This window comes from Vanacampus margaritifer, chromosome 14 (genome assembly GCF_051991255.1).
Source record: "Vanacampus margaritifer isolate UIUO_Vmar chromosome 14, RoL_Vmar_1.0, whole genome shotgun sequence".
Classification (NCBI taxonomy): Eukaryota; Metazoa; Chordata; class Actinopteri; order Syngnathiformes; family Syngnathidae; genus Vanacampus; species Vanacampus margaritifer.
The window spans coordinates 4,795,783-4,820,435 of NC_135445.1; the positions used below are offsets into that span (position 1 = coordinate 4,795,783).

The following is a 24,653-nucleotide window of genomic DNA, read 5'->3' on the forward strand; positions in this document are numbered from 1 at the left end:
GCTTGTCCAAAAAAAAAAAAGCGGGCGAGGCGTCCGGTCCCGCTTACCTGAGCTGCACCTGCGACCTGTGCGGCCCTTTGTTGGCCAGCTCCATGGAGATGTGCTCCAGCTCGGCCTGGCTCAGGCTCAGCGTGGACGAGTTCTCGTCCACCATCGTCCAGTCGCCGTCCACCAGCGAGCTGCTTTCCGTCAGGTCGGTGGCCGAGCCGATGCTGCACTCTTCCACTACAAAAAGGGTCAGTGGGTTCACCTTTTTTTTTTTTTTTTCGTTTATACCGGGAAAACGATCATGACATTATCAAAAACAAAACTAACATTTCACTTATTCACGTCCAGTTCAAATCAATCTTTGACGTCTATGGTCGTCATTGGCAGTGAATGAGTTCATAAGATTCTAAAAAGATGCTTATTGAGTCCATCTATTGACCTGTTGTAATGTTTTGTAATTATTATTTTTTGGACTTCTTGTAGTGCACGTCGTCTTAGACGTCTTGGAACGCATTCATTCATAAAGACATTCTAGGCTACATTTCTTCCTTTGAACTAGAAAAAAATAAAATAAAAAATAACTAATAGAAATTTGCTATTATATGCAATTTTAAGGAAAAATGTTAAATCAGGATGTATAGGTCTTTCTTTAAAATTATCTGTCGTTTTTTTTTGGGGGGGGGGGATTTTTATATATATCAAAAGTAGTAGTGGTATCGGTACTTGATATCGGTATCCACGCGGAGCTGAGCACTCATACTGGTATTGGTTTGAAAAAAGTGGTATCAAACATCCCAATTGCCGTTTACCTATTTTTACCTTCTACTGTTACAAAAAACAAGTATCTCTATTAGGGATGGACGAGTATCGATACCAGATATCAGTATTTGAGATGCCGACCGAAAGCAGTAAAACTAACAATTTAAAATAAAAAGAACAGAAAATTGGTATGAATTTCATGCATAAGGATAAATGCTATTGTGTGATATGAACATCTTTCTTTAATTTGATGTATCAAAAGTATTAGGTGGTATCGGTACACGGTATCGGTGACTACTCGTACTGGTATCGGTTTGAAAAAAGTGGTATTGAATTATTTCTTATTTTTGACTGAAAAACAACCAATTCTTTCTTTGTGTTTCGCTTAAAATAATTATTTAATTATTATAACAATTAAATGGGAAAATCACAATGAGGATTTTTTTTTTACACTAATAAATTCCCCTAATTTATAATTTGGAAGACTATAGTATTTAATTTTTATTATTATTTTAAATGTATTATTATTAATTAATTTTACTATTTTGATTATTGATATTATTTAAATTTACGTAGCTCCAAAAAAAAAAAAAAAAAAAAAAATCACTTTATATAAATTTTTATGGAATTATCAATCCGTGTCATCATTTGGGCCGACGGCCAATTAAGCAACGTGTGCGTTCGGAGCAGATTGAAACCTTTATTGGTGAGCAGCGACAGAAAAGCGTCGTGCGTCTGCGGCGAGTGTCGGTTGGATGCGACGGAGGAGGCGGCGTCCATGTCTTTGCTCCTCTGGCTGAGGCCGTCCATCCAGGCGTGGTTGGCGGGAGTGGCGCGAGGGGGGGGCGCCGTGTCCATGTCGCTGTTTAGCAGGCTGTCGGCCGACTGGGACTTGAGCAGCCGCGAGCTCAACACTGCAAAACAAATGACGGAAGGACGTCGTGAAGTGGACAGAAATCAGTGTGTCGTTTGTTCGATACATTCTCAATTGGCCATAAAAAAATAAAAATAAAAAAAGTTGATTTTTTATGTTGGAAAGTTAGTCTTAGATCAAAAATATGGAATGGAAAAAATGCACAGGAATGCATTTGATATTGATTTTGAAAGCATGTTGACTGTTTTCCTAAAGAAAATGTTTTTTTTTTTTTTAATTAATTTTAGATTTGAATTAATTAAATAATTAAGTCCATGTCAAAATTGAGCAAGAATAAATTCAGTAATACATATATTGTTGGAGACTAAGGTCATTAATTAATTAATCTTTAAATTTATTTTGATTTTAATTAATTAATTAATTAATTAATTGACACGTTCATGTCAAAATTGAGCAGTAGTAAATTCAATAATACATATATTTTTTGGAGATTGGGGTCATTAATGAATTAATCTTTGAATTAATCTAGATATTAATTAATTAATTAATTGACACATCCATGTCAAAACTGAGCAGTAATAAATTCAATAATACATATATTTGTGGAGACTGGGGTCATTAATTTATTATTATTTTTTATTTATTGAGATTTTAATTAATTAATTAATTAATTGACACGTCCATGTCAAATTTGAGCAGTAATAAATTCAATAATACATAAATTTGTAGAGTCTGGGGTAATTAACTCATTCACTGCCATTGACGGCTATAGACGTCAAAAATGAATTTGAACTATTTCTATTAGTTTTACATTTTTCCCACTTTTGTTAACAAAAGTATGCAAACTGAGTTTTTGCTGTTGTATTAGAACAGATATACAATTTGTGATTAATCTTTAGTTAACTAGTGAAGTCATGTGATTAATTACGTTTAAAAATTGTAATCGCCCATTGCCCCTAATTTTTTTATATTTTTTTATTTTTACATAAAAAAAAACTAAAACAAAACATTATTATAATTTAGGGGCATCAAGCGATTAAAATGTGTAATTGTAAATGTAAATGTGTAATTGTAATTAATCACATGACTTCACTAGTTAACTCACGATTAATCACAATTTTTATATCTGTTCTAAATGTACAAACAAATCTAGGTTTTCATACTCTTGTTAACAAAAATGGGGGGAAAAATGTTAAACTAATAAAAATAGTTCAAATGAATTTTTGACGTCTATAGCTGTCAATGGCAGTGAATGAGTTAATTAATTTAAAAAATTTCCCCCATTCATAGAATTATTGGATTCAACTACTCCGCGGATGTAAACCTCACCAGGGCGACAGCGTCCGTTCTTCAGCGGCGAGCTGAGATTGGCCACGGGAATGACCGGGAACGGCCACAGGAAGTCCTTGTGGAGTCTCTTGAGGGCCAAGACGTAGTCGTCCACGCGGGCCACGCGGTTGCGTTCGCGGCACAGCCAGCCGATAAGCTCGAAACCCAGCTGGGCCGAGAAGCAGCCCAGGTCGCGGAGGCGCACCTGCTCCAGGAGGCGGCGGGCGTGGCGCCACAGCATCATGTCGATGTACATGTTCTCGGCGCACTCGCCGTCGCGCCTGACAGGAAGCAAGACAAGGAGGACATTTGAGCATTTTTCGCTAGGGTTCACGCAAATTTAATGTTAAAAATAAGGGGGTCAAAATGAGTGCGTTAATTTTGAGTGAATTTAAAGTTCATTTAACGTCAAAATTTAGAGTAATAAATAATAATAATAATAATAATAATGCATATATTTATGGAGACTGGGCTCAAGTTGTATTTTACAATTTAAAAAATGTGCAGAATTTCACAAGTTACTTCATGTTAAAGATTATATGCTGTCACCAATGTCTTACAAATGCAATTGTGCCATCTAGTGGCAGAAAAATGCACTTGTTTTTTTTACAGTACAGAACATCTTTTTAATTTGAACTCAATTTCATGAATTATTACGAAAATGACTTTTATCAATGACTAAAAGATGCAGCCATATTTCTACTAGTTCAACATTTTTTTTTTCAACTTTTAAGAGTATGAAAACTTTTGTATTACTTCTATTGTACATTTAGAACAGATATAGAATTTGTGATTAATCGAGAGTTAACTATTGAAGTCAGGCCATTAATTACAATCACAAATTTTAATCGTCTGACACCCTTAGTTAAAAATCTTTACAGCGTTCAGTCGGACTGTCATGTGTTGCGTTCGTACCCTTTAGTTGAGGGTCCAGCAGGCATGCTGAATGTTTTCTGTAGGCTGAACTTGCCCGTGGTCACCGAATCTGCAGACTGGGACAAACTGATACTGCGATTTCGGAAAAACTCAAAGCCGCCGGTCGAGCTGGGCTCCTGTACAAACACAGAAAAACGGTGGTAGGTTCGGTTTAGTCTGGGCCCCTTTTCGTACCCTTACTGCTCGGGTTATGGATAGGACAGCGGGCAAAATGAACAAATGATTCACTGGCATGTAGCTCAATTCCCCCATAACTGTCGTGTTGACCTTTAGACAGCACAGCCTTCGTACCTGCGTGGTGGGCGTCGGCGGCGGCGTCTCCATCTCCCCGGAGCCAATGGCTTTCAGGAAGCGGATCATGTGACGGCAGAGGTCCCACTTGCCCTGCTCCAGCGCCGTGTTGAAGAGCAGCGTGGCGTGCTGTCTGCTCACGGCCGGAACCTCCATGTTCTTCCAACACAAATGAATGAGCAGGGATGGGTCTCAATTTTATTGATAGGGCACTTAAAAAAAAAAACAGCTGAAGCAAAGTTTTGTACATGAATAAAGATTAATAATGAATATAAAGAACATAAAACGCAATAATAATCAAAAAGGACATCAAATAAATAGGGATATTTGATAGCACTTTTATCCAGACCGATACCAGTTCGAGTATTAAAGGGATACTTAACTCATTGAGAGCCATTTTCAGCAGTAAAAAAAAAATATTTTGTCCAGAATGAATTTGATAACTTCATTATTTTTCTCCTACAATTAATAACAACTCATTTTCCCCACTTCCTGTCGACTGAAGATGACATCACCTGCGCTGACTGGGAAGCAGGTAACTTGACCAATCATGGCTCACCCGTTTTCTGGGTTTGGTCAGCAAACTGAGCCATGATTGGTCGTTAACCGACTTCCTCAGCATCTTCAAAAATAGTATTTAAAGGTATTAATTGTGCATGAAAAATAATGAAGTTATCAAATTCGTTCTGGACAAAATGCTGCTGAAAATGGCTCAATGAGTTAAGTATGGCTTTAAACTCGAGTAGTCACCGATATCAAGTACAGATACATTTCCCCCATAAAACAATAATATAATTTTAATTTCCCCTTCAAATTGCATGAAATAGCAATTTTCTATGCTTCTAATTTCTGTATCCTGTAAAAGGGCCACAAGGGGGAGTAAGAGTACCAATCTATCTATCTTATCTATTATTTCTGCGAAAACGAATGCAAGTAAAAAATAAAAAAAATAAACATTTAAAGTAAAAAAATATATATTTTATTTAAAAATATTTCAAAGCGGAAAAAAACCCCAGCTTGTCATTATTTCATTCCTTATCAAGCAAAGGAGGGGAAAAAAAAGATTCAAATTGAGAATCAAATTTTTCTGGGGAATTTAAAAAAAAAAAAATGAAAGCCATATTGCCCAGTTCTACTATCCCGCACATTTGTGACACATTTCTACTCATACCTGCAATATGATCAAGTAAGATGCAGCCGTGTCCAGGTCTTGAGCCATGAGGCACTCTTCGAAAAGATCCTTGGGGTTGCCCACGGCGGCGAACAGGTAATTCCACAGGGCGTATTCGGTCTTACGTGCGCAGTGCACGATGGTCTGGAGGAAAAGCGGGAACTCCGTGATGAACTTGGCCACGGTGGGCAGCAGCGGGTCGGGGATGGGCTCCCGCGACGTGGCTTCCTCTTCCAGCACCACGTGCACCATCAGCTCCATGACGTGAGGGAAGTACGGCAGCGAGGCGCACGACTGAGCCAGCATCAACGCCTGCGGGGCCCAGCAAGCAGATGGAACCTCTCAAATTCTTGCCCAAATTTTTTTTCTTTCTTTTGGGTTTTGACATTTTATAGTTACTTATTAAACATTTTATTTTCTGCCTATTTTCGGGGGCGGGGTATGTAAATTTTACGGTAATTTTCAGGATTTCTTATTCCTTCTTAATTTTTGAACAGTTTATTTTAAAAAAAATCTGACTTTTTTTGACAATTCAAAAGATATTTTATGGTAATTTTCTGCCTTTTGTTTTTGGACATTTTATGGTAACTTTTTTTACCTTTTTATCGCATTTTGAAAACTTTTTCATCCACCTTTTGTGTCTCTTTTTCTGACTGAAAATTTTGGACTCAACATTTTTTTTTTAACTCATTCAATGCCATTGACGGCTATAGACGTCAAAAATTCATTTAAACTATTTCTATTAGTTCCACTTTTTTTTTTTTTTTTTTTACTTTTGTTAACTAGAGTATGAAAACCTAGAACTTTTTTATTGTACATTTAGAACAGATATAAAATTTGTGATTAATCGCAAGTTTAATGTTAAAGTCATGCGATTAATAATAAAAATGTTTAATCGTCTGTCGCCTCTAATTTTTAATAATCTTTTCTTTTTTTAAATTAGGGGCATCAGGCGATAATTTTTCAAAATTGTAATCAAATGACTTCACTAATTAACTCACAATTAATCACAAATTTTGTATCTGTTCTAAATGTACAATAAAAAAAAATTCTAGGTTTTCATACTTTTGTTAACTTTTTGAAACTAATAGAAATGGTTCAAATGATTTTTTGACGTCTATAGCAATCAATGGCAGTGAATGAGTTTTAATATGTATTATTTTTTCATTAATTCATTAAATGAATATTTTATCGAATAAAAATAAAAATAAGTATATTAATTTCTACTAATTGGTTTAGAGATCTACAGGGAGCCACAGGAAAGGGATTAAAGAGCCACGGGTTGCAGACCCCTGACCTAACTAATTTCCTGCTTCAAGAGGAAGTCGTAAATCAGGAAGTAACTAATACGCATGGCTGAGATATCGTGTTTGTTTTTTCACATACCTGCTCACCCAGGTTGCGAACCAGCAGCTGCCTAAGGATGTGGTGCAGGTAGATCTGCGAGGTCCTCTCCACCGTGCAAAAAGGAAACAGCGCCTCCAGTGGTTCGGAGGACCCCTGCAGCCCGTCGTACAGCACCGTCTCATTGGTGGCGCCCAGCACCAGCGCGTCCTCGAACAGCACGGCCAGCGGGTAGATGTTGATGTGGAAGGGAAGCATGATGCGGCGCGAAAGGAAGGAGTGGGGCTTGCGGTGGTCACGCGGGAACAGCGGCATCCACACCTTCATGCCCGCTTCGCCGCAGGAGAGCCACAGGGCCTCCAGCAGGTGGCGCTTCTTCCGGTCTGACCGACAGGTGGTCCACACGTTCTCCACGCACTGGGCGAGCACCACCGGCGGGCAGAATGGTAGCTTTGCAAGAGAGACAAAACAGAATCAGCAATCTCTTTTGAAAGACATTGAAATGATCGAAGCTAGTGATTAGAAGTCAGCGCGCTAACATCCAATTAAAACAAAAATGTGATTTAACATAATTGATCAAAGGTAACATGAAATGGATGAAAAATGTCTCGACACACCTCATGCTGCAGGATAATCTCTCAGTTGACTTGCAAATGCTAACATTGAGCTAAAATTCTCACCAGCTTCTTATTGTTGGCGGGTGTCTCCTTCTCTCGTACCTGCGGCCCGGAACGGTCCCTCTGTAGCATGATCAGCTGGCCAGCCAGATTCAACATGATGCTCTCTGCCATGCAGGCCTAAGTTGACCAATATGGCAAAAAACAAAAATAGGACTCTACGTCAGTGTGTGTGTGTGTGTATGTGTGTAAGAGAGTGAATGGGTCACCTGCTGCGGGGCTTTCAGCGTGATGCCCGTCTCTGTGCGCACCGAGGTGAGCGTGACGGAGACCACCAGGGCGGGGTGAGGGATGTAGCGGGACATGGACACTTCCTGTAGCAGCTCCACACTAACTGATGGGTTTGGACTGAAACACAACATCACATATTAATTTACAGGTGCCACGCAAAGATGTAATTTCACTTGATTAGATAAAAAGCGATGATTCAACCCCCCCCCAAAAATTGTTTTTCGTCTTGGAGTTACCACTAGATGGCAAACTACAATTTACCTGTGTGTCCAGCTGTTGCCATTAATACTACAGAATAATATCTTTGTGTTGTAACTAAAGAAGGGGTCAGCAACCTTTCCTGCCAAAAGAGCCATTTTAGGCCAACGACATAACCAAAAATGTGTCTGGCTTGGTTTCTGACATTTTTGGCAATTTTATGGATATATTATGTTCATTTTTGAGATTTTTTTTCTTTTGTTTCAGGGCATTTTATAGCTACTGTTTGAATTTTCCCCCCTGCTTTTTCCCCCCCTTTAAAATCTAAATAATTTTTCAGACGTTTTTGTTAGTTCCAAAAATATTTTATGGTAATTTTCTGCCTTTTGTTTTTAGACATTTTAGGTTACTTTTTGAACATTTTCTTTCTGCCTTTTTTATTTTTCTATTCTGACATTTGATGGCCTTTTTTGGACATTTTTAGGTAATTAAAAAAAAACGTATATATCTTTTCTTGACAAATTAGAAATTTTGACTGACATTTTTGGAATTTTAATTTTTAAAAAAAATCTAAGTCATTAATTAATTTAAATAATATTTTATCTAAAAAATATATTGAACCCCCCAATTAATTTCTACAAATTTTTTTTAGGGATCCGCAGGAAGCGGCAGGAGGGGTCCTTGGCTCAATAAAGTTTGTGAAAATCTGGTCTAAGTGGTGTGAATCATGATGTCTCCTACCTGTCGCTCCTCCTCTCGATGCTGTAGAGGCAGATTGAGCAGTCGGCTCTGAACAGGATGACCATGTCCCGGAAAACATTGAGCAGCAGCGTGTCCGAGTGCAGTTTGGTGACTGACGCAAAGGCGTTGTCCAGGTTTGATGAGCGCTGATACAGCCTTAGCTAAGAGGCGACAGACAACAAGACGATCAATGACACACTTGAACAGTTCACAAACTGATTTTGCTAAAGTCATCGAGATTGGCGAAGGCGATGTCTCACCTGCTCTTGCTGGTCAATGAAATTGTAGCAGGCCACCACCACAAAGTCGTTCCACCAAGCCAGACCGCCCGTCACCGTCATGTTCTGCTCCTATAGGGGAGAAACAAACACAAATTGATTAATTTTAATTAATTAATTAATTTGCAAATATTTTCCTATGAGAGCAAGTAATCTGTCTAATACAGGGGTCAGCAACCTTTCCTGTCAAGAGCCACTTTTGACTAAATTAATAATAAAAAAATCATACATTGTGATGAAGGAAACAGTGTGTTAGTGCTAATTAGAGCTGCACAAGAACAGAAACATATGCAGAATCCAATAATTAGAGATGAATTTTCTTCTACTTTTTATCTTCCGTTTTTATTATTATTGTTAAAAATGTTCACGCTTTGTTTTTCATATATTTTTTAGAATTTCTGACAAATTTCTGATGTTTTGGGCAATTTTATGGAGATGTTATGGTAATTTCTTGCCTCTCTTCTTCCTTGTGTGTCTTTTTGCTATCAATTTTTTTGACATTTTTGTGGACATTTTATGGTAACACTTATTGAACATTTACTTTTCTGCCTTAAATGAATTTTCTGAGGGGTTTTTTTGGGCAAGTGTGGGGAAAACTTATGGTAATTTTCAGGATTTCTTCTTTTGTTTTTGGACATTTTTAATAGTTACTTTTTTAAACATTTTCTTTCCTGCCTTTTTCTTTTAAATTAAATTCTCTGATATTTTGGCAATTCCATGGTAATTTTTTTCTACTTTTCCTCTTTAGGGAAATTTTACTTTTCACTTTTTGGAGGTTTTTAGGTAATCTTTTAAACTTTCATTTAATTTTCGTCTCTTTTTCTGACAACTTGAAAATTTGGAGATTATTTTATCTAAAAAATAAAAATGTAAAAAAATATATAAATTAATTTCAATTATTTATTTATTTTTTTTTTTTTAAAAGAGATCCACAGGAGAGGGACTAAAGACCCACATATGGCTCCATGTCCTTGCGGGAGCGTATTTATTAACAGAAGTAAACAAAACTGCTTGACAGTTTGTCTCTATTAGCTGAAATCAAAGTACAAAAAGTCCTGCTGTAATTTTTTATTTTTTTTTACAGCCACACATACCTGAGTGATGTTTCCAAAGAGTTTCCACTTCCTGGTATACAAAGAGTAGTGTGCAAAGCCTCGCCTTCCTGCAACAGCCATGCACTGCCCTGCTGTGTCTATGGCGGCAAACTGCACACAAACATTAAAGATCATAGCGTCAATACAGTAGATCAGATTTTTTAGAGTGGAATATTATCCACTGATGGCATCTCCAACACTTACCCGTATAGGCCAGTTGCTCTCTAAGTATGTGCTATGAATCTGGAGGAAAGAGCAAAGAGTAGGCTGTCAAATTGTATCAGCCAAGAAATAAGTTTATGGTGTGGTTTGTGCTGCTTTTGGGAAAAATAAGCGCAAATTTTTTTTTTTCTACCTGGGTTGGATGTGTTTCTAATGTGTTTTTATTTGTTTCTATGAGGCACAAAATATCACAGAAAAAATAGAGCACATTTCATTTAAACCCTACCTGGACCACGTGCCAGTGCTTGTGTCCCAATAAAGTGCTGAGTCCCTGAGAAAGAGGGGAGTTGAGGTGGTGGTGGTGATGGTGGTGGTGATGGTGCAGTGGGCTGTCATCGTGAGGGCTCAAGCGCGAGTGCTGCTGCTGCTGCTGCTGCTGCTGTTCCGCGTCAGAACTGCCGTGGACCTGCGCCGGGTCGCCGCACGTCAGGTAGAGGCGGTCCTCGCCGTGCAGCAGCACTTGCTCCTGGTTACTCTGAGGAACGACAACATCTTTAGTACTGCCGCAAAAAAGTGGGGGACTTGAGTCACATGACTTGGCTTGAGAAGAGAGAATGTGAATACTGATAATACAGACAAGCAGGCTTTCGACGAGATCGACCCCCAAGGTCACAAATTCTGTTGGGACTCGCTCGTAAAAAAACGTGTGACTTGAGACTCACCGTGCAGGGGTTGACGGTGAGGGCGCTCTTGATGAAATGGAACTGCAAGATGCCGGCCTGCAGGGACGACTGGGGAGGTGCGATCATCTTCGCCTCCTCTGCCATGTCCACATTTTGCTCTTCCTCCTGTGCCGGCCTCCTCACCTGCCTGGTGGGCAGCACCCACAAATGGTAGCCCTCTGCTCCCCAACTCTGCAACACAAATAATCTTTAAAAAAAAAAGAAGAAAAAAGTAAACAGCGACTAAAAACTTTAAAGAGCACAAACCATGGAGCTAATTTTAAGAGGATCCTTTTTGGTGCCATCAGAGCGATACCTGTATAAGGACAGAAAAAGTACACATTCAGAATTGTGTTTTTGTTTTGTTTGCGTTGATGTGCGTCCACTAACGCAAAGTCCTCTCCCAGCGTGCAGATGAGCTGAGCGCCAAAGACGCTCCACAGTGAGAGGCCGCCACACTCCCACGTCACCATGGCGACGCTGTAGTCGGGCGACCAGCGGATCAGCTTCACTGGACCCGTCTTGTTGTAGATGTCTGGTTAGAAGAAATTACAGGGGATTCTATGTTGAAGACTCTGTCAAAAATTGTTTTTACCGGTACTTCTCGAACTATGCCATATGAGGCTCTTTAGTCCCTCTCTAAAAAAATTTTTTTTTTACAAATTAATATATATATATATATATATATATATTTTTTTTTACATTTGTATCTTTTTAGATAAAATATTCTTTAAATTAATTGATTTAAATTAAAAATGATTAAATATTCAAAAAATGTCAGAGCGCAAATTTTGAAGTTGTCAGAAAGAGAGACAAAAAGTAGATGAAACGCTAGATGTCCCGTTTCACGCAATTTTTGTTTGTATTTTAACGACAACTGATAGGAAAGTTTATTAAACAAAATGCAACATAAAAGCATTTTCAATTAAAGAAAATAAATTAATTTAAAAATTGTCAATACTGTATAGGGTTGAATGCAATCATTGTCCCACTAAGGGGAGCTGTGAAATCATTCAACTGCTTCTTGTTTAATGGGATTTAAATAATGACCCATATTTGATACCTGGGTAGTGTTTTGGGGTCAGCTCCAATTTGTGCGAGAGCTGCATAGATCCAGTTGTAGTGTCGATCATGTAAACGAGCACCGAGCCACTGGAAAAGGGAATAAAACAATTAGCACAAATCTGTATCGGGGTGTGCAAAGTCTGGTTGTTCTTTTAGAAGCACACGGAGCATTTGCACGATCAAGCATACTGTAATATTTGTTGAATCCATTTTTGTTTATTTTTGCATCGTCATCATATTAAGCAATAGCTGCGCCTACACAAAGAGAAGCGAAGTGGCTGACGTATAGCGCTACCGACATGTTTCTGACAAGCACACACTAGGAAACCTGCGCAAACACGGGCCGACACATTCTCGCTCCGGACGCTCAATAATCGCCCTCTGTGGCACGCAAGCTAACGCGTGCATTCTTGTCGAGCCAACGCTGTGTTGTGGCATACGTGCACATTCAGTTAAAATTGGCACTACTCGAGCACGTGCTCACTCACACTCAGTCGACCACTCACACACACAAACAAACAAATGTTGGTGAGGCCACCGACCTGGCGCAGCCGAATGCCATCAGTCTGTACTTGTTGTTGACGGCCACGCAGGTGCCGTCGCTCACATCTGCGGCCCAGACGCCCTGCAGCTGCTGGACACGCAGGAAATGTTTATTTAAGACAGCGTACTTGTCAGCTTATTCCTTTATGAGAGTTTTTCACAACCTTAAAGGGCAAGACAACCCAAAAAATGTTCTTTACAATAGCCCCGTTAGTTTAAGAATGACATTCTGATTAATGTTGGATTTGTGGAATATGAATTAAGCAGCAAAATCCACCCATGTTTTTTCCACTCTCAGAGGTCGGCCATTTTGCCACTTGCTGTCAACTGAAAATGACATCGCAGTTGCTAAGGGCTCCGGTAGCGACAAATCGCAGCTCACCTGTTTCCTGAGTTTGGTCATGTGACATTTGCAAGCTGGGTCCTGATTGGCCGTTATCTAAACCCTAAGTGATGTCATTTTCAGTCGACAGTAAGTGGCAAAATGGCCGCCTCCATAGATGGAAAAAAAAAATGGTTAGATTTTGCTGCTTAGAACATTTTTGTAAAAGGAAATTTTGAGGTTGACTTCCTCTTTAATTGAGACAAGGCACATATGGTCACATTCTTAAAATAATTGCCTAAGTCATTTTTTTTGCATTCCCCCCCGCCCTAAATCATCTCCTCATGATGCAAATGGTTCAATTCTTTGTGTTTCCGGAAAAATCAGAAAAAAATTACTTAGGTGATTATTTGAAGAAGGCGTCGATATTTGATGTTTGCAAAAAAGTCATTACACATGTTAATTTTGTACCTTTTGTAGAAGAGTATTTAATTGTTATGCCTGTCACTAAATGCTGCTGGCATAGACAAATAACAATGAATGTATCTTTGGTTAAGAACATTTTTTAAAAAAAAAATCACAGATTAAGTGTACCGGTAATTGAATCATTTCTCATGGCACAACAGTGGTTGGGAATGACTCATGCACAATCATGAAAAGCAACCTCATACAACAATAGCATTGTTTGAAAGAGGTTGACAAGTAAATGGACCGATGAGACGAGTGGTGAACTGGAAGTTGGCGTCTGGCAATAAATCGTCAAGTATGAGGAACTATCTAGAACAAAATCCCCACTCAGGTGATGACAAAACTGATTGTAACAATAGAAGACCGAGACCCAGACGTAATGCCGGAGTGGTGCCTGTTCATAACAGCTAGAAAAAACAAAAGGTTATAATTATGTATAATTATAATGTATGTATAAAGCTATTTAAGAAATCTGAACGGCATACATAACAGGCACTTTGAGTATGTCATATGTACAAGCGTTCTCACGTCCGCGGTGATGGTGCTGCTGAGCGGCGTGATGAAGCCCAGGCGGCCATCGCTAAGCACCACGGCAAAGCCGTCCAGCGTCTCGCAGTACTCCACGCAGCGGATATGAACGCCTTCCAGGTCCAGGGATGGGCCGCCTACACACACACACACACACACACACACACACACACACACACACACACACACACACACACACACACACACACACACACACACACACACACACACACACACACACACACACACACACACACACACACACACACACACACACACACACACACACACACTTCTGTGTAACTTATTTTGTGCCATGGTTTTCAAACTTTCTGGGCCCAGATAATTAACTCATTCACTGCCATAAATTCATTTAAAAAAAAAAAAAAAGATAAAAAATTAGGGGCGACAGGCAACTAAATTTTTTAATTGTAATTAATCGCACGACTTCATTAGTTAACTCACGATTAATCACAAATTTTATATATTTTCTAAATGTACAATAAAAAAATTCTAGGTTTTCACACTCTTGTTAACAAAAGTGGAAAAAATGAAAAACTAATAGAAATACTTCAAATGAATTTTTGACGTCTATAGCCGTCAATGGCAGTGAATGAGTTAAACATATCTAACACTGGCAGCTCTAAATCTAATAGGGATGATTTTGTTAGAAATGTCTCCACCTACAGTAAATATTCATGAAATATTTACTAGAAGGAATGTAACCAGATTCAATTACATATATTTGTTTTTAGTATTATTTTATTTTTTTTAATTAATTATATTTATATTATATATATTAATATTAATATTTAAAAAAAATATTTACCTATATTTTTATTTATAATATATTATATTTTATTGTTATTATTTATCTATATTTATGGTTGCATTCTGTGTGGTCGAGTCGCACCTCGAGCAGATTGCAGGTCAAGCGAGAAGGGGACGGTGGTGAGGCCGATGGCCTTGCGTCCGTTGCCGCCCGGGCCGTCCCAGTGCAGCACGTGGAGGTAGCCATCTGCGGTGCACACCAGCAGCTCCTCCTGGAGGGACTGCAGACTAGCAGGACGACAAGGCACAAATGATTTCATTAGATGATTAATAATATTGTGTTTTTTTTTTTTTTCACCTTTTGCAGTTGGTACTAGAGATGAAATGGTTTAAAGTTTGGCTCCTGCGGTTTCGTATATTCACAGATTTTTTTTATTTTAATTCTCAATTATTATTATGTTTTTGGCGGGCAATTTTTGCCCCTTTTCTTTATTATTATTAATTTTTTTTTAAAGCGCCGTTTGCGTTTAGAACAATATTCTCCCCCTAAAACATGTAACTCTTTTTGCAATGTTTTCGGTCTACATATCTCTAGTAATACTCTCATTATCTGGTCATCATATTTAGGTCATTATAAAAGTGATAAGAAATTTCAACTCTGGTTGGTGTCACACGACCCTCTTTTCGCCGCACAAAAAGGCCCCTGTGTGTACGTGTGAAGCGGTTCATTGTCTTCTGAACAGGATCATAACAACTACGCATCAGTGCCAAGACAACTGCGTGGGGGAGGGATTTTTTTTCTTGCTAGTTTCAGCAAAAAAATAATACAAATAAAAAAATAACACACCCACTCGACGCCCGCGCAAGCAAGCTGCCCCAGTGCAACGCTTAAAAGAGCGATCGTCAGTGGCGCGGTGACGGCTCGTAACGGCTGTCAAATGAATACGGCGGAGGAGATGATGGCGATGAATGTGCAATGAACAAAAAAGAGCTTGAGGAGGGTCGAAGTGACAGCTCTTGTCCATCAGCAAACAAAGAGGATGCTTGGTAGGCTGGAGAAAACACTGACAACAACATTTGCTTTCCTATGGATTTTAATTATGGATTTGACAGTATGCATCCTACGTGAGGCAGCAAAAGAACAAATCAGGTTGAGTAAACAAAAGAAACCAAGCAGCTTTGTTCTTACACGTACAGTATCTGACAGAACAGATGCTCCTGTTTTTAAATCAGTAATGCTGTCGGTGCTAGCACATACTTAACCCCAGATTGTGGTCGAGTTAAAAATAGATCAAGCATAGAAACTGTACTACAAAAATCTGGAATGCTATCCCAACATTTGTTATGTTGATCGCCAGCCAGCTTGTTAACATATTTTACAACATAATAGGTCAACCGGAAAAGCTTGAATAGTCAGAGGCTAAAAGGGGGCATACTTCAGACAATAAAGCTGCTTTGTCACGCCATCTTTGCTCAACTCCATTTGCCAATAATTAGGTTGTCCACTTCAAAACAGCATAATTAAAAACGGCAAGAGCCAAGCTACGTTGAACGCATCCTTCACAAGATGATGGGGATAACAAACAGCAACAATGGAGGAGGAGGAGGTAGTGAATGCAGTTAAGCAGAGTAAACGATGTAATAAAAATAAAATAATAATTAGGGATCGCCCGATAACCGATATTTGGCGTTTTGACGAATATCGGTATCGGTCTTTTTTCAAAATCTGATGGCTGATAAAAGGTCAAGCTTAAACCATTTTAATCTCAGGGAACTATTTATTTAAATTTTCATTTAACTTTATAAGAGATGCTGCTGACCCTGGGAACCTTCTGAACCTTTTGTTTTTGTTTGACATTAAAACAAACAAATGTGTTTCCAGTTTCCATTTAACTTTTTAAGATGTAGTGATACTTGGGAGCTCCCTGAACATTTTTTTTTAAAGATTTTTTTTTTATATATAGGTTTTAGGTGAACTAATGAATGCACACATGCACATACACATGTTCACCTACATACAAAAAAAAAATACCCCCCCAAAAAAATAAATAAATATAAATATATATATTTTTTTTTTTTTTGGGGGGGGGGGGGTATTTTATATATATATATATATATATAAATTTAAAAAAGGAGAGCAATGATGATGACATGTCAAATCGGTAAAATTACCGAATGAACAATATACTGAGCTCTCCAGGGGGGGAAAAAAATGATTTTTTTTTTTTTTAATCTGCAAAATTGTTCAATAAGCATTCATGCTTAAACAAAGTCACAAAGTCAGCATCCTACCAGGTGATGGGCGCCTCCAGATCGACAGGCTTCTTTATCTCCAGCGACAACGCGGGGGCGCATTGCTCCTCCTTATAGCCTGGCGTCACCTTCACACGGGGGCTGCCCCTAAGCATACACATACAAACACGTCACCGATGTAAAGAAGAAAAAGAAATGCAACAAGAAGGTGCAATTCATGCCACGACTTGTTCCAACGTCTGCTGGTATGCCATGTAGGAATGTGAACCCACCAAGCCAACAGAAGAGGCTAACAAGAATGGATGTTTTTTTTTTTTTTGTGCGTCCCAAACTTGCATATTCATATAATGTGAATAGAGGCACTCACTTTGGGTAGATTGGTTCGTAGAGGTACTTGTCATTCCCACCACCAAGTACAGAGAACAAGAGGATGTAGCCTTTGGCGGTCTGAAAATGGAGAGAAACAAGTTCAGTCATAGTGAAGTAGCATCAGTACATTCTGCTTCATAATTAATTATTGGCGGACTATAAGCGAGAAAGGTCAAAGGGCCAAACCACAATATGCAATAAGAAACTACAACTATACTGTAAATGAAATTAAAGCTGCAGGACAGCAGCTATGAATGAATCGAATCCTGATCAGTATCATCATCCTTTGTTCATATTAGCTGGCAAAGAAAAAAAACTTCAGAATTCAGGAAAAATGGTGTGAAAGACATAAAAAAAAAAATATTTTTTATTTTTTTACTAGAATTCTCAAAATGATCAAACTGGTGCCACGCTCTGTCCATATTAGATGTCATGCAGAAAAGCTTCTTAATTTGTCGCCCAGCTGTCTTGGATACATGCTTCTGATTGGGGCTCATTTGGGCCAATTCCAAAAGTAGGAATTCATAGTATGAGCCCCCAAATTCAGCAAAAAAAATTCTCATTTCAAACCAAAATGGTGGACTTTCTGTTCAACTTTGGGGCATGGGGTCCTTAAGACTTTTTCGTGCGTTGTGTTATGATAGAAAAGTTCAACCAATTTGATGTCAATCGGTGCAACTGGTGTTGGTGTCAAATTTCTTTTTAACTGCACATGAGCTCTCAAAATGATCCAATTTTATGCTATGCTCATGCTGCACAAAAAACGTCATAATAGATCGTGTGGCTTTTTGAATTATGAGCCATAGAAATATCAATATCATAAAATATCATGACTTCTTTTAATCTTGGCCGTGGGACCTTGAAACGTACAAGTGTACCGTGGATCAGTTTTTTTTTTATCAGTATTTGGAGGTGTTTCACATTGAAATTGCTCCCTGTATCTTCTAGTTATAACTGATAACAACCACACAAGCGCCACAATACACAAACCATGTTTACTATCTCCACATCAGGCGACGAGTTCAGAGTTGCATACTGCTTTGAAAACATACTTGATATCAACACAACCTTTAAAACTGACCATTTAGCCGTAGTATGACAAGGACTTTGACAACAAAATGACGTGACAGACTTAATGTTTGAAACATGAACCTGAACCTGTTCTAAGCAATACTGCACCGCCTAACAATGACCAACGCCTGTATTATTAAAAGAGACTTAATGAATCACCCAAGCCACCACAGAGATAGACCAATCGCACGTCTCCTGCCTCCATTTTAACCTTGCGGGAACAATAACAGGCAGTAGGTAACACAAGGCCACTGCAATTAACTATAGACGTCTTTACCAGGCTGCAGAGCTGAGGTGGAATCTGTCAGGCTGAATTCAATAAACTGTTCTAACAAATGGCCCAGGCTTGTTATTTGAACAAATAAGAACAATCTACTGTAGATTTTCTTTTGATCGTATAATACTTATGCCACAGAAATGTTTTCTTTACTGCTAAGTTAGCATAGGTACGAATTCTGATTATGTCACCAGCATAGAAACAGAACTCTGTTGTTGTTATAAGTTATCTAATGTACTTTTCAAATGTGTACCAATTGAACTGAACCACACGTTACTGCTCAGTAGAAGTGTGGCTCTAGCCTAGAACCACAAAATCTAATAAAGCGGGGTTGTATTTTTTTTCACTACATGAGGTTGTTTAGCTCAAGAGGCTTGCGGTATTCTATAGCAACTGTCGCCGCCGGAATTTTCCAAAGCGACGACAGAACTTCTGGTAGAGCACCCGAACATGACTACAGACAAGATAAAACCAAGAGCAGCGAGAGGAGGGTAAACGCAAGCAAGCGTACAAAAGCTGAAACGGGAGGAGCACCACAGCCTTGGCCTGACACGTGACCAAAGACCTCAAAACTGAGGTCTGCAAAAACAATCAAGACTGGTGAGCTCCAAACCAAATAACTGAATGTTTCTGTCTCACAGGCTCCTGTTTACCAGGATAGAAAAAGCTAAGCAAAAGCTAAGCAGCTGAAATCACACACTGAATGTCCTTTTGGAAAAAGAACCCCCTCGGGGCAGAGTCGAGGCTTGAAGAGACGACGACTGTGTGTGCGACCGACGGGGTCTTTTTGTCACCAGATTACGTCAACCACAGCAAGTGGTTTTGTGGATTTTCCATCAATGGTGTAAAAAGCAGCATTGTGAGCTCCATGCCTGTCATAAAACATTACTAGCTCTCGCTGTACGGTGACACGGCTGACATGAATGCATCCACAAAAAAAAAAAAAAAAAAGTTCCCCTTTTTAATTCAAGGAAACATTGCTTCGGAACTGCTGACCTTGACCAAAAATCATATGCTTTTTCATACATATGAACTTCAGTAAACAACACACAGCTGGCGGCAGAACTTCTTCCTACCAAGTAGATCCAAAAACCTGGAAGAAAAAAAAAAGTTCTGGGGATTGGCGAGGTCCTTGACATCTGTAAAGTAGAAGCTGAAAAAAACTCAAGTGCCTGAGCTTTTTACATCTTGGGCCCGCCGTGGTTAAACATAACTTAACTGCTATTCACTGTGTGTGTGTGTGTAAGCGTGTGATTCGATGACTATTTTATTCAGGATTGTCCAGTTCAGTTGTGTCAGGTCGAGCCTTGACTGATATTTAAAATATGGGAGCCCTCACATGCTCTAGCTAATAGTGTGTGCAATACTCAAGATGACCGATGCGGGAAAGACCACACATACCAATGTCTGTTGTAGTACCGATACTGACCTGTGAGAGGCAGTATGGCACCACAGGCAATTCCAGACTGCCGGAAATACAAAAAAGAAAAATGAAAAGAAGAAACGTCTCTGTCCAAACTATTTCTGATCGGTTTGAAGAGGGGAAAAAATACTCCCAAGACACTACAAGATAATCATTTAGGATCAAATTTTTTATTTCAGACTGATAATCGGCTTATTGCTGACTTTGACCATAAGGAGGGAACTAGGATTAACCACATAAGTATAAATTCAACTTCAATTCAAAGTTAAGGCAGTGTTTTGGTGTTTTTTATGTTTCGCAGTGATTAACATATTTTTTGCAAGTGTGTGGCAATTAAAATTGTTTTAAAAAAAAAAAGCAACACTTCCAATTGGTGCTTGTGTTATTGAAGTTGGAACTGTTTTACTTTAACAATAACAGGGTTATTTGCATGAATGTGAATAATGTCAAAATGTAAACAAAGGTTTCATGATGGCCACAGTCTGACACATGAATGGATTATTTCCGTCATTTCCTGAGGGAAACATTAATCCAAACAATGCACTCATGTAACTAATGTTTTGGGTGGGGGACTCTGACTTTCTTTAAATCTGCAGTCTGTAATCTGCACGGGGAGGAGGGGACCACTACCTCAAAGAAGAAAAGTTTTGGTGAGACCCCTTTTCCCAGACAGCTGCTACACTTCAAAGTGTATCAATTACAGGAGGTGAGAAACTTAAGTGCAGAACGAAAATTGGGGGAGGGAACTTAGTTCAAACTTCAATGGAGTTTGCCATTCCGTGTTAACATTACGCGAGCAGCAAATTGGTTTTCAAATATGCAACATGTAAGTCTCTTTGTTGTATATTTAGCTTGACAGTAAAAAAAAAATTAGCCGGGTCCCTTGTATCTCAAGGCATCACTGTGTTTACAAATCTGTTCAAAAGTATGCACATTTTTGTATAAAAACAGGCATGGAGTAACAGGCCACAATTGAGAGCCGTTATACATAATAACAAACTCTTCAAACATCATCCCGGTTTCACACGTGCAGATATTCTCAAACAGGAAGTGGTTGCCATTCTGCCGAGGACCCATTAAGCACACACAAGGGAGTCTGGCAGCACTTTGATAAAGATGTAAAATAATGTGGGGGGGGGGGGATGACAAGAAACAGCTCCGATTCCAGTTCAAAAACAGCGTCACAAGGTCACATTTAATGCTGACCGCTATAAACAAACAAAACAAAATGGAGATCAGGCTGCCACTCCGCTAGCTGGGGCTCGTAAGCAGAACGAGCGGTAAAAGGTCAGCAGAAAAGTGACGACGCACCAAACCCTCTTTTGCATGTTTGAACAGGCCCCAGAGGACAACACGCACAATCTATGGACGTGCAAAGCCATAGACTTCAGTTACTGCATGGGAAGGTTTCCAAATAGGCGACCGCTTACTCACTCGCACAGGCAGACAAACAGAAGCCCCGGCCAGTCGCTGCCATGTGGATGTTTAACAACACCAGCTTGCGAGGAGTGCAGATGTTTGCTTGCAACTACAGGATGTCAAGTAGCACACAGCTGTCGGGTCATCTTTACCCAACATGGCGAGAACTCATAAACCACCACAATCAAAAGTCTAACAGGTGTGCGGTAATATGAGTTATAAGTAGGGCTGAACCGATTTTGAAAAATAAACTACTGGACTCGCACTGTGTCTGAAAAAAAAGTGGTATCGGTGTATCCCCCGCCCCCTAAAAAAATTGTCATTTACATCTCAGGCTGGATTTAAGCTGCATGGTTCAATTGACACACTTCCTGTGTGTTGCTCCCATGTGACAGAATTTGGAGTTGCTTCACGGCAGCGTAAATAAAAAAAATAAAAATAAAAGCAGGGAACCAGAAATCTTCAGATTCGAATCAGGCCCTCGTCCAAATGTGGATGTGGACATATCAGGCATCTGCCAATGGAGTGCAGTGTAAACAGAGAGCGGATATAGCTCAAGATACACCGGATGGTGGTGTATACACACGGGCCAAGCATCTGCACTAAAACACCACCACAAATAAACGTTTAAAAACTACATCTCAAATGAATGTACAGTGCAGGCCATAAAAGTTGAGGTGCACACAAGATGAATTATGGTGTAACATGCTACATCTGAGGTGCGTCCATTATTAGATGAGCAAAATAATGTTTGAGCACGTGGGTTGTTTCATGTGTTCCAGTCGCACAGCAATTTGGGATATGTATTATTTGGAATGTACAAAATCTGATACAGGCTTTAAATGTGAATTGTAGGGATAGGCCGATTATCGGCCGGGCCGATGTTTGGCGTTTTGACAAATATTGGCATCGGTCTTTTTACGAATCTGTAGGCCGAAGCTGGTATCTTAGTGAGCGGTGAATGCTTTGCGAACGTAGCGAATTTAGGGTTTTCATCAGGATTTGTAAGATGTTCACAGTTTTTATTTGTCGCAAAGACATTTCGAACATAGTTTTTCACGGTCTGCGAAGATCTTTTGAAAACTTTTATGAACCCCGACGAAAACCCCAAATCAGCTACATTCGCATGCATTTGTCACTCTGATATAGGGAACTTTTCATTTATGGATTAATTTAAATTTCCACTTTATGAAAAAAAATGAGGCTGACACACCCTACACTTTAAAAAAAAAAAGAATAACAAAAAAAAAGAAATTAGAAAACTTTAGGGAACTATTTACTAGCTTAGTTTGTAATTTAGCTTAACACATGCTAATGACCCTGGAAAGCTGTCTTTTTTATTTTGACGCTAATATTTTCTATTTGACCGCAAATGAATATTGGCTTGAAATATTGTTATCGGTCTCCTTGACTACTAATAGTCGGTATCCGTATCGGCCTTGGAAAAAAAACAACATGTTGGTCTATCACAATTGAGCACTTGGAACTGCAGAGTAAGTCCTGCCAGGGCTGTCTAAGCCGGACAGTGAATGCGAATCGTCCATGGAGCCCGATAGGCTAAAGTCTATAATGATGGCTCTTAGTGGAATTAGACACAAAGACGACACAGGGGGGGAAGATCGGCCTGAGTTACGTGCCCACAAATATGGACTGGGCACAAGGGGGTCCATTAAGGGAGCAGGAACAAAAGTGCTCGACTATAAAACACCACGCTACAAGCTCATGATACAAAGAAGCTTTTGGAGATTGTTGAAATCCAAAGTAGAGCCCTCCCACTTCCCCAACTAAGTCAAAGGTCAACACTTAAACAAGCCAACAAGCAATAAAAGTTTAGCTGGTGTCTTGGATGGGCCTTATGAATTTGAAGCAACAACTACAATTTCATAAATCCTCCAAAGCTAAACAGCCACATTAAAATGGACACCTTTACAGGCACCTACTGTGAAAACTGAGACCAGTGAACTTTTTCAGACACAGGCTGTCAACTTGGGCGATTATTTTTTATTTTTTTTGTCTTGAGCTATAGTCCTCTTGCTAAGTGTGAAATAAAATTCCTCGAACCAAACCTAAAAATTAAACAGGTTGTTGACTGATTCTGAATTTGGACGCTATTGCAGCGCTAGCAAATGCTAAACTGGTAGTTTAGTCAAATAAACATTCGAACAAACACACACTTTAATAACCTGATGAGTAAGTAAGTAAAGTGAAAACTCACTGTGCCTCCTTCTATACATAATCTTCGTTTGCAACTTCAAAATTGTTGAAAACAAAAGGATCCTTTGTGTCTGCTTTTAATGCAAGCTACCATTGCTTTCTTGGCGATACACTGGAATCATCCTCTGTATGGCCCAATTTCCCATAATATAGGCTCCTTTGAGTGCGGGAAATGCAGAAGATGCTTCGTTGGCTGAGAAAAATGCGGGTGAAAAAGGCTCTAGAGTAACTCTGCGTGACTGGATAATAACCCAGAAGGAACATTGGGGCCGAAAAACAGGATGTACAGCCAGAAAATATACTTTGCGTAGTTCCTGGTACTACGTCGTTTCTTGACTTCATGCCACATAAACAAATCCACCTCTTCAAATGTGTTGGATTCTCAAACAGATGAATAAACATAAGATATAAGCGGAATTAGTAAAGGGTTTCGGTGGAGGACTGCGTTAAATTTTAGGTCTGCACAGGGTGCGGACAGCTAGAAAACATCTGGAAAACAGCTGGTCGGAATGTGAGAACAAGAACTCATTTTTTTTATGTATATACTGTACAGTGAAAGTATATCCATTTTTAAATGACTCTACAGCAATGGCAATTAGGCTCCCTGGGTATAAAATGTCACCATTTTGCTATTCTATCTTCACATAATCAGCCTGCCAATCCCTCAGTTTCGGCTCGAGGCCTATGACGTGAGCTCACAGTGTCCTCAGTGACCCCGCGAGAACCAAAATAAAAATAATGTCATTCCAAGCTTGAGCCCGGACGAATGTTTGGGGGCAATTTGCGAAAGGAATTGCCTGAAGGCGTCCCCCCCCCCCCCCCCCCCCCCGAAACGCCGCGCTCACAATAATGGCCGGTCGAGCGAGCGTTGCCTGGTATTTTTAAACTCCAGCCGCCGCTGCCTCCTGTTGTTTTTGGCCGGGCAGGGCTGTGCTGTGCTGTGCTGGAAATGGGCCTGACCTTCTTCCTCAAGACACATTCACAGCATCCACTCACGTGTGTTTTATCCCGCAAGTAAGGCAAGAAAAAGGGCCGGCAGGGTCAACAGAGAGACAGACGCAGGGTCGGAACCCTTTGGATGCTAAGCGTTGATTGATTCACTGTTTAATTGCCGTTCACATTCTTTGCAAATGGT

The 24,653-nt window shown here is 39.5% G+C and overlaps 1 protein-coding gene across 1 annotated transcript in view; it reads right to left on the bottom strand.

The window, feature by feature from the left end:
- Nucleotides 1-24,653, bottom strand: part of ric1 (RIC1 homolog, RAB6A GEF complex partner 1) — a 32,585-nt gene that overhangs the window by 2,755 nt on the left and 5,177 nt on the right. The window contains exons 3-25 of the mRNA XM_077542240.1: nt 17,113-17,192; nt 16,785-16,892; nt 14,635-14,780; nt 13,722-13,858; nt 12,403-12,494; nt 11,859-11,947; nt 11,186-11,330; nt 11,063-11,111; nt 10,796-10,987; nt 10,360-10,608; nt 10,116-10,154; nt 9,912-10,022; nt 8,800-8,889; nt 8,540-8,700; nt 7,579-7,717; nt 7,373-7,489; nt 6,735-7,142; nt 5,349-5,660; nt 4,178-4,336; nt 3,866-4,002; nt 2,951-3,231; nt 1,446-1,661; nt 48-225 (exon numbers count right to left, since the gene is read on the bottom strand). Of these exons, the coding sequence (XP_077398366.1) occupies nt 48-225; nt 1,446-1,661; nt 2,951-3,231; nt 3,866-4,002; nt 4,178-4,336; nt 5,349-5,660; nt 6,735-7,142; nt 7,373-7,489; nt 7,579-7,717; nt 8,540-8,700; nt 8,800-8,889; nt 9,912-10,022; nt 10,116-10,154; nt 10,360-10,608; nt 10,796-10,987; nt 11,063-11,111; nt 11,186-11,330; nt 11,859-11,947; nt 12,403-12,494; nt 13,722-13,858; nt 14,635-14,780; nt 16,785-16,892; nt 17,113-17,192 (3,635 nt within the window). The remainder of the gene's footprint in view (nt 1-47; nt 226-1,445; nt 1,662-2,950; nt 3,232-3,865; nt 4,003-4,177; nt 4,337-5,348; nt 5,661-6,734; nt 7,143-7,372; nt 7,490-7,578; nt 7,718-8,539; nt 8,701-8,799; nt 8,890-9,911; nt 10,023-10,115; nt 10,155-10,359; nt 10,609-10,795; nt 10,988-11,062; nt 11,112-11,185; nt 11,331-11,858; nt 11,948-12,402; nt 12,495-13,721; nt 13,859-14,634; nt 14,781-16,784; nt 16,893-17,112; nt 17,193-24,653) is intronic.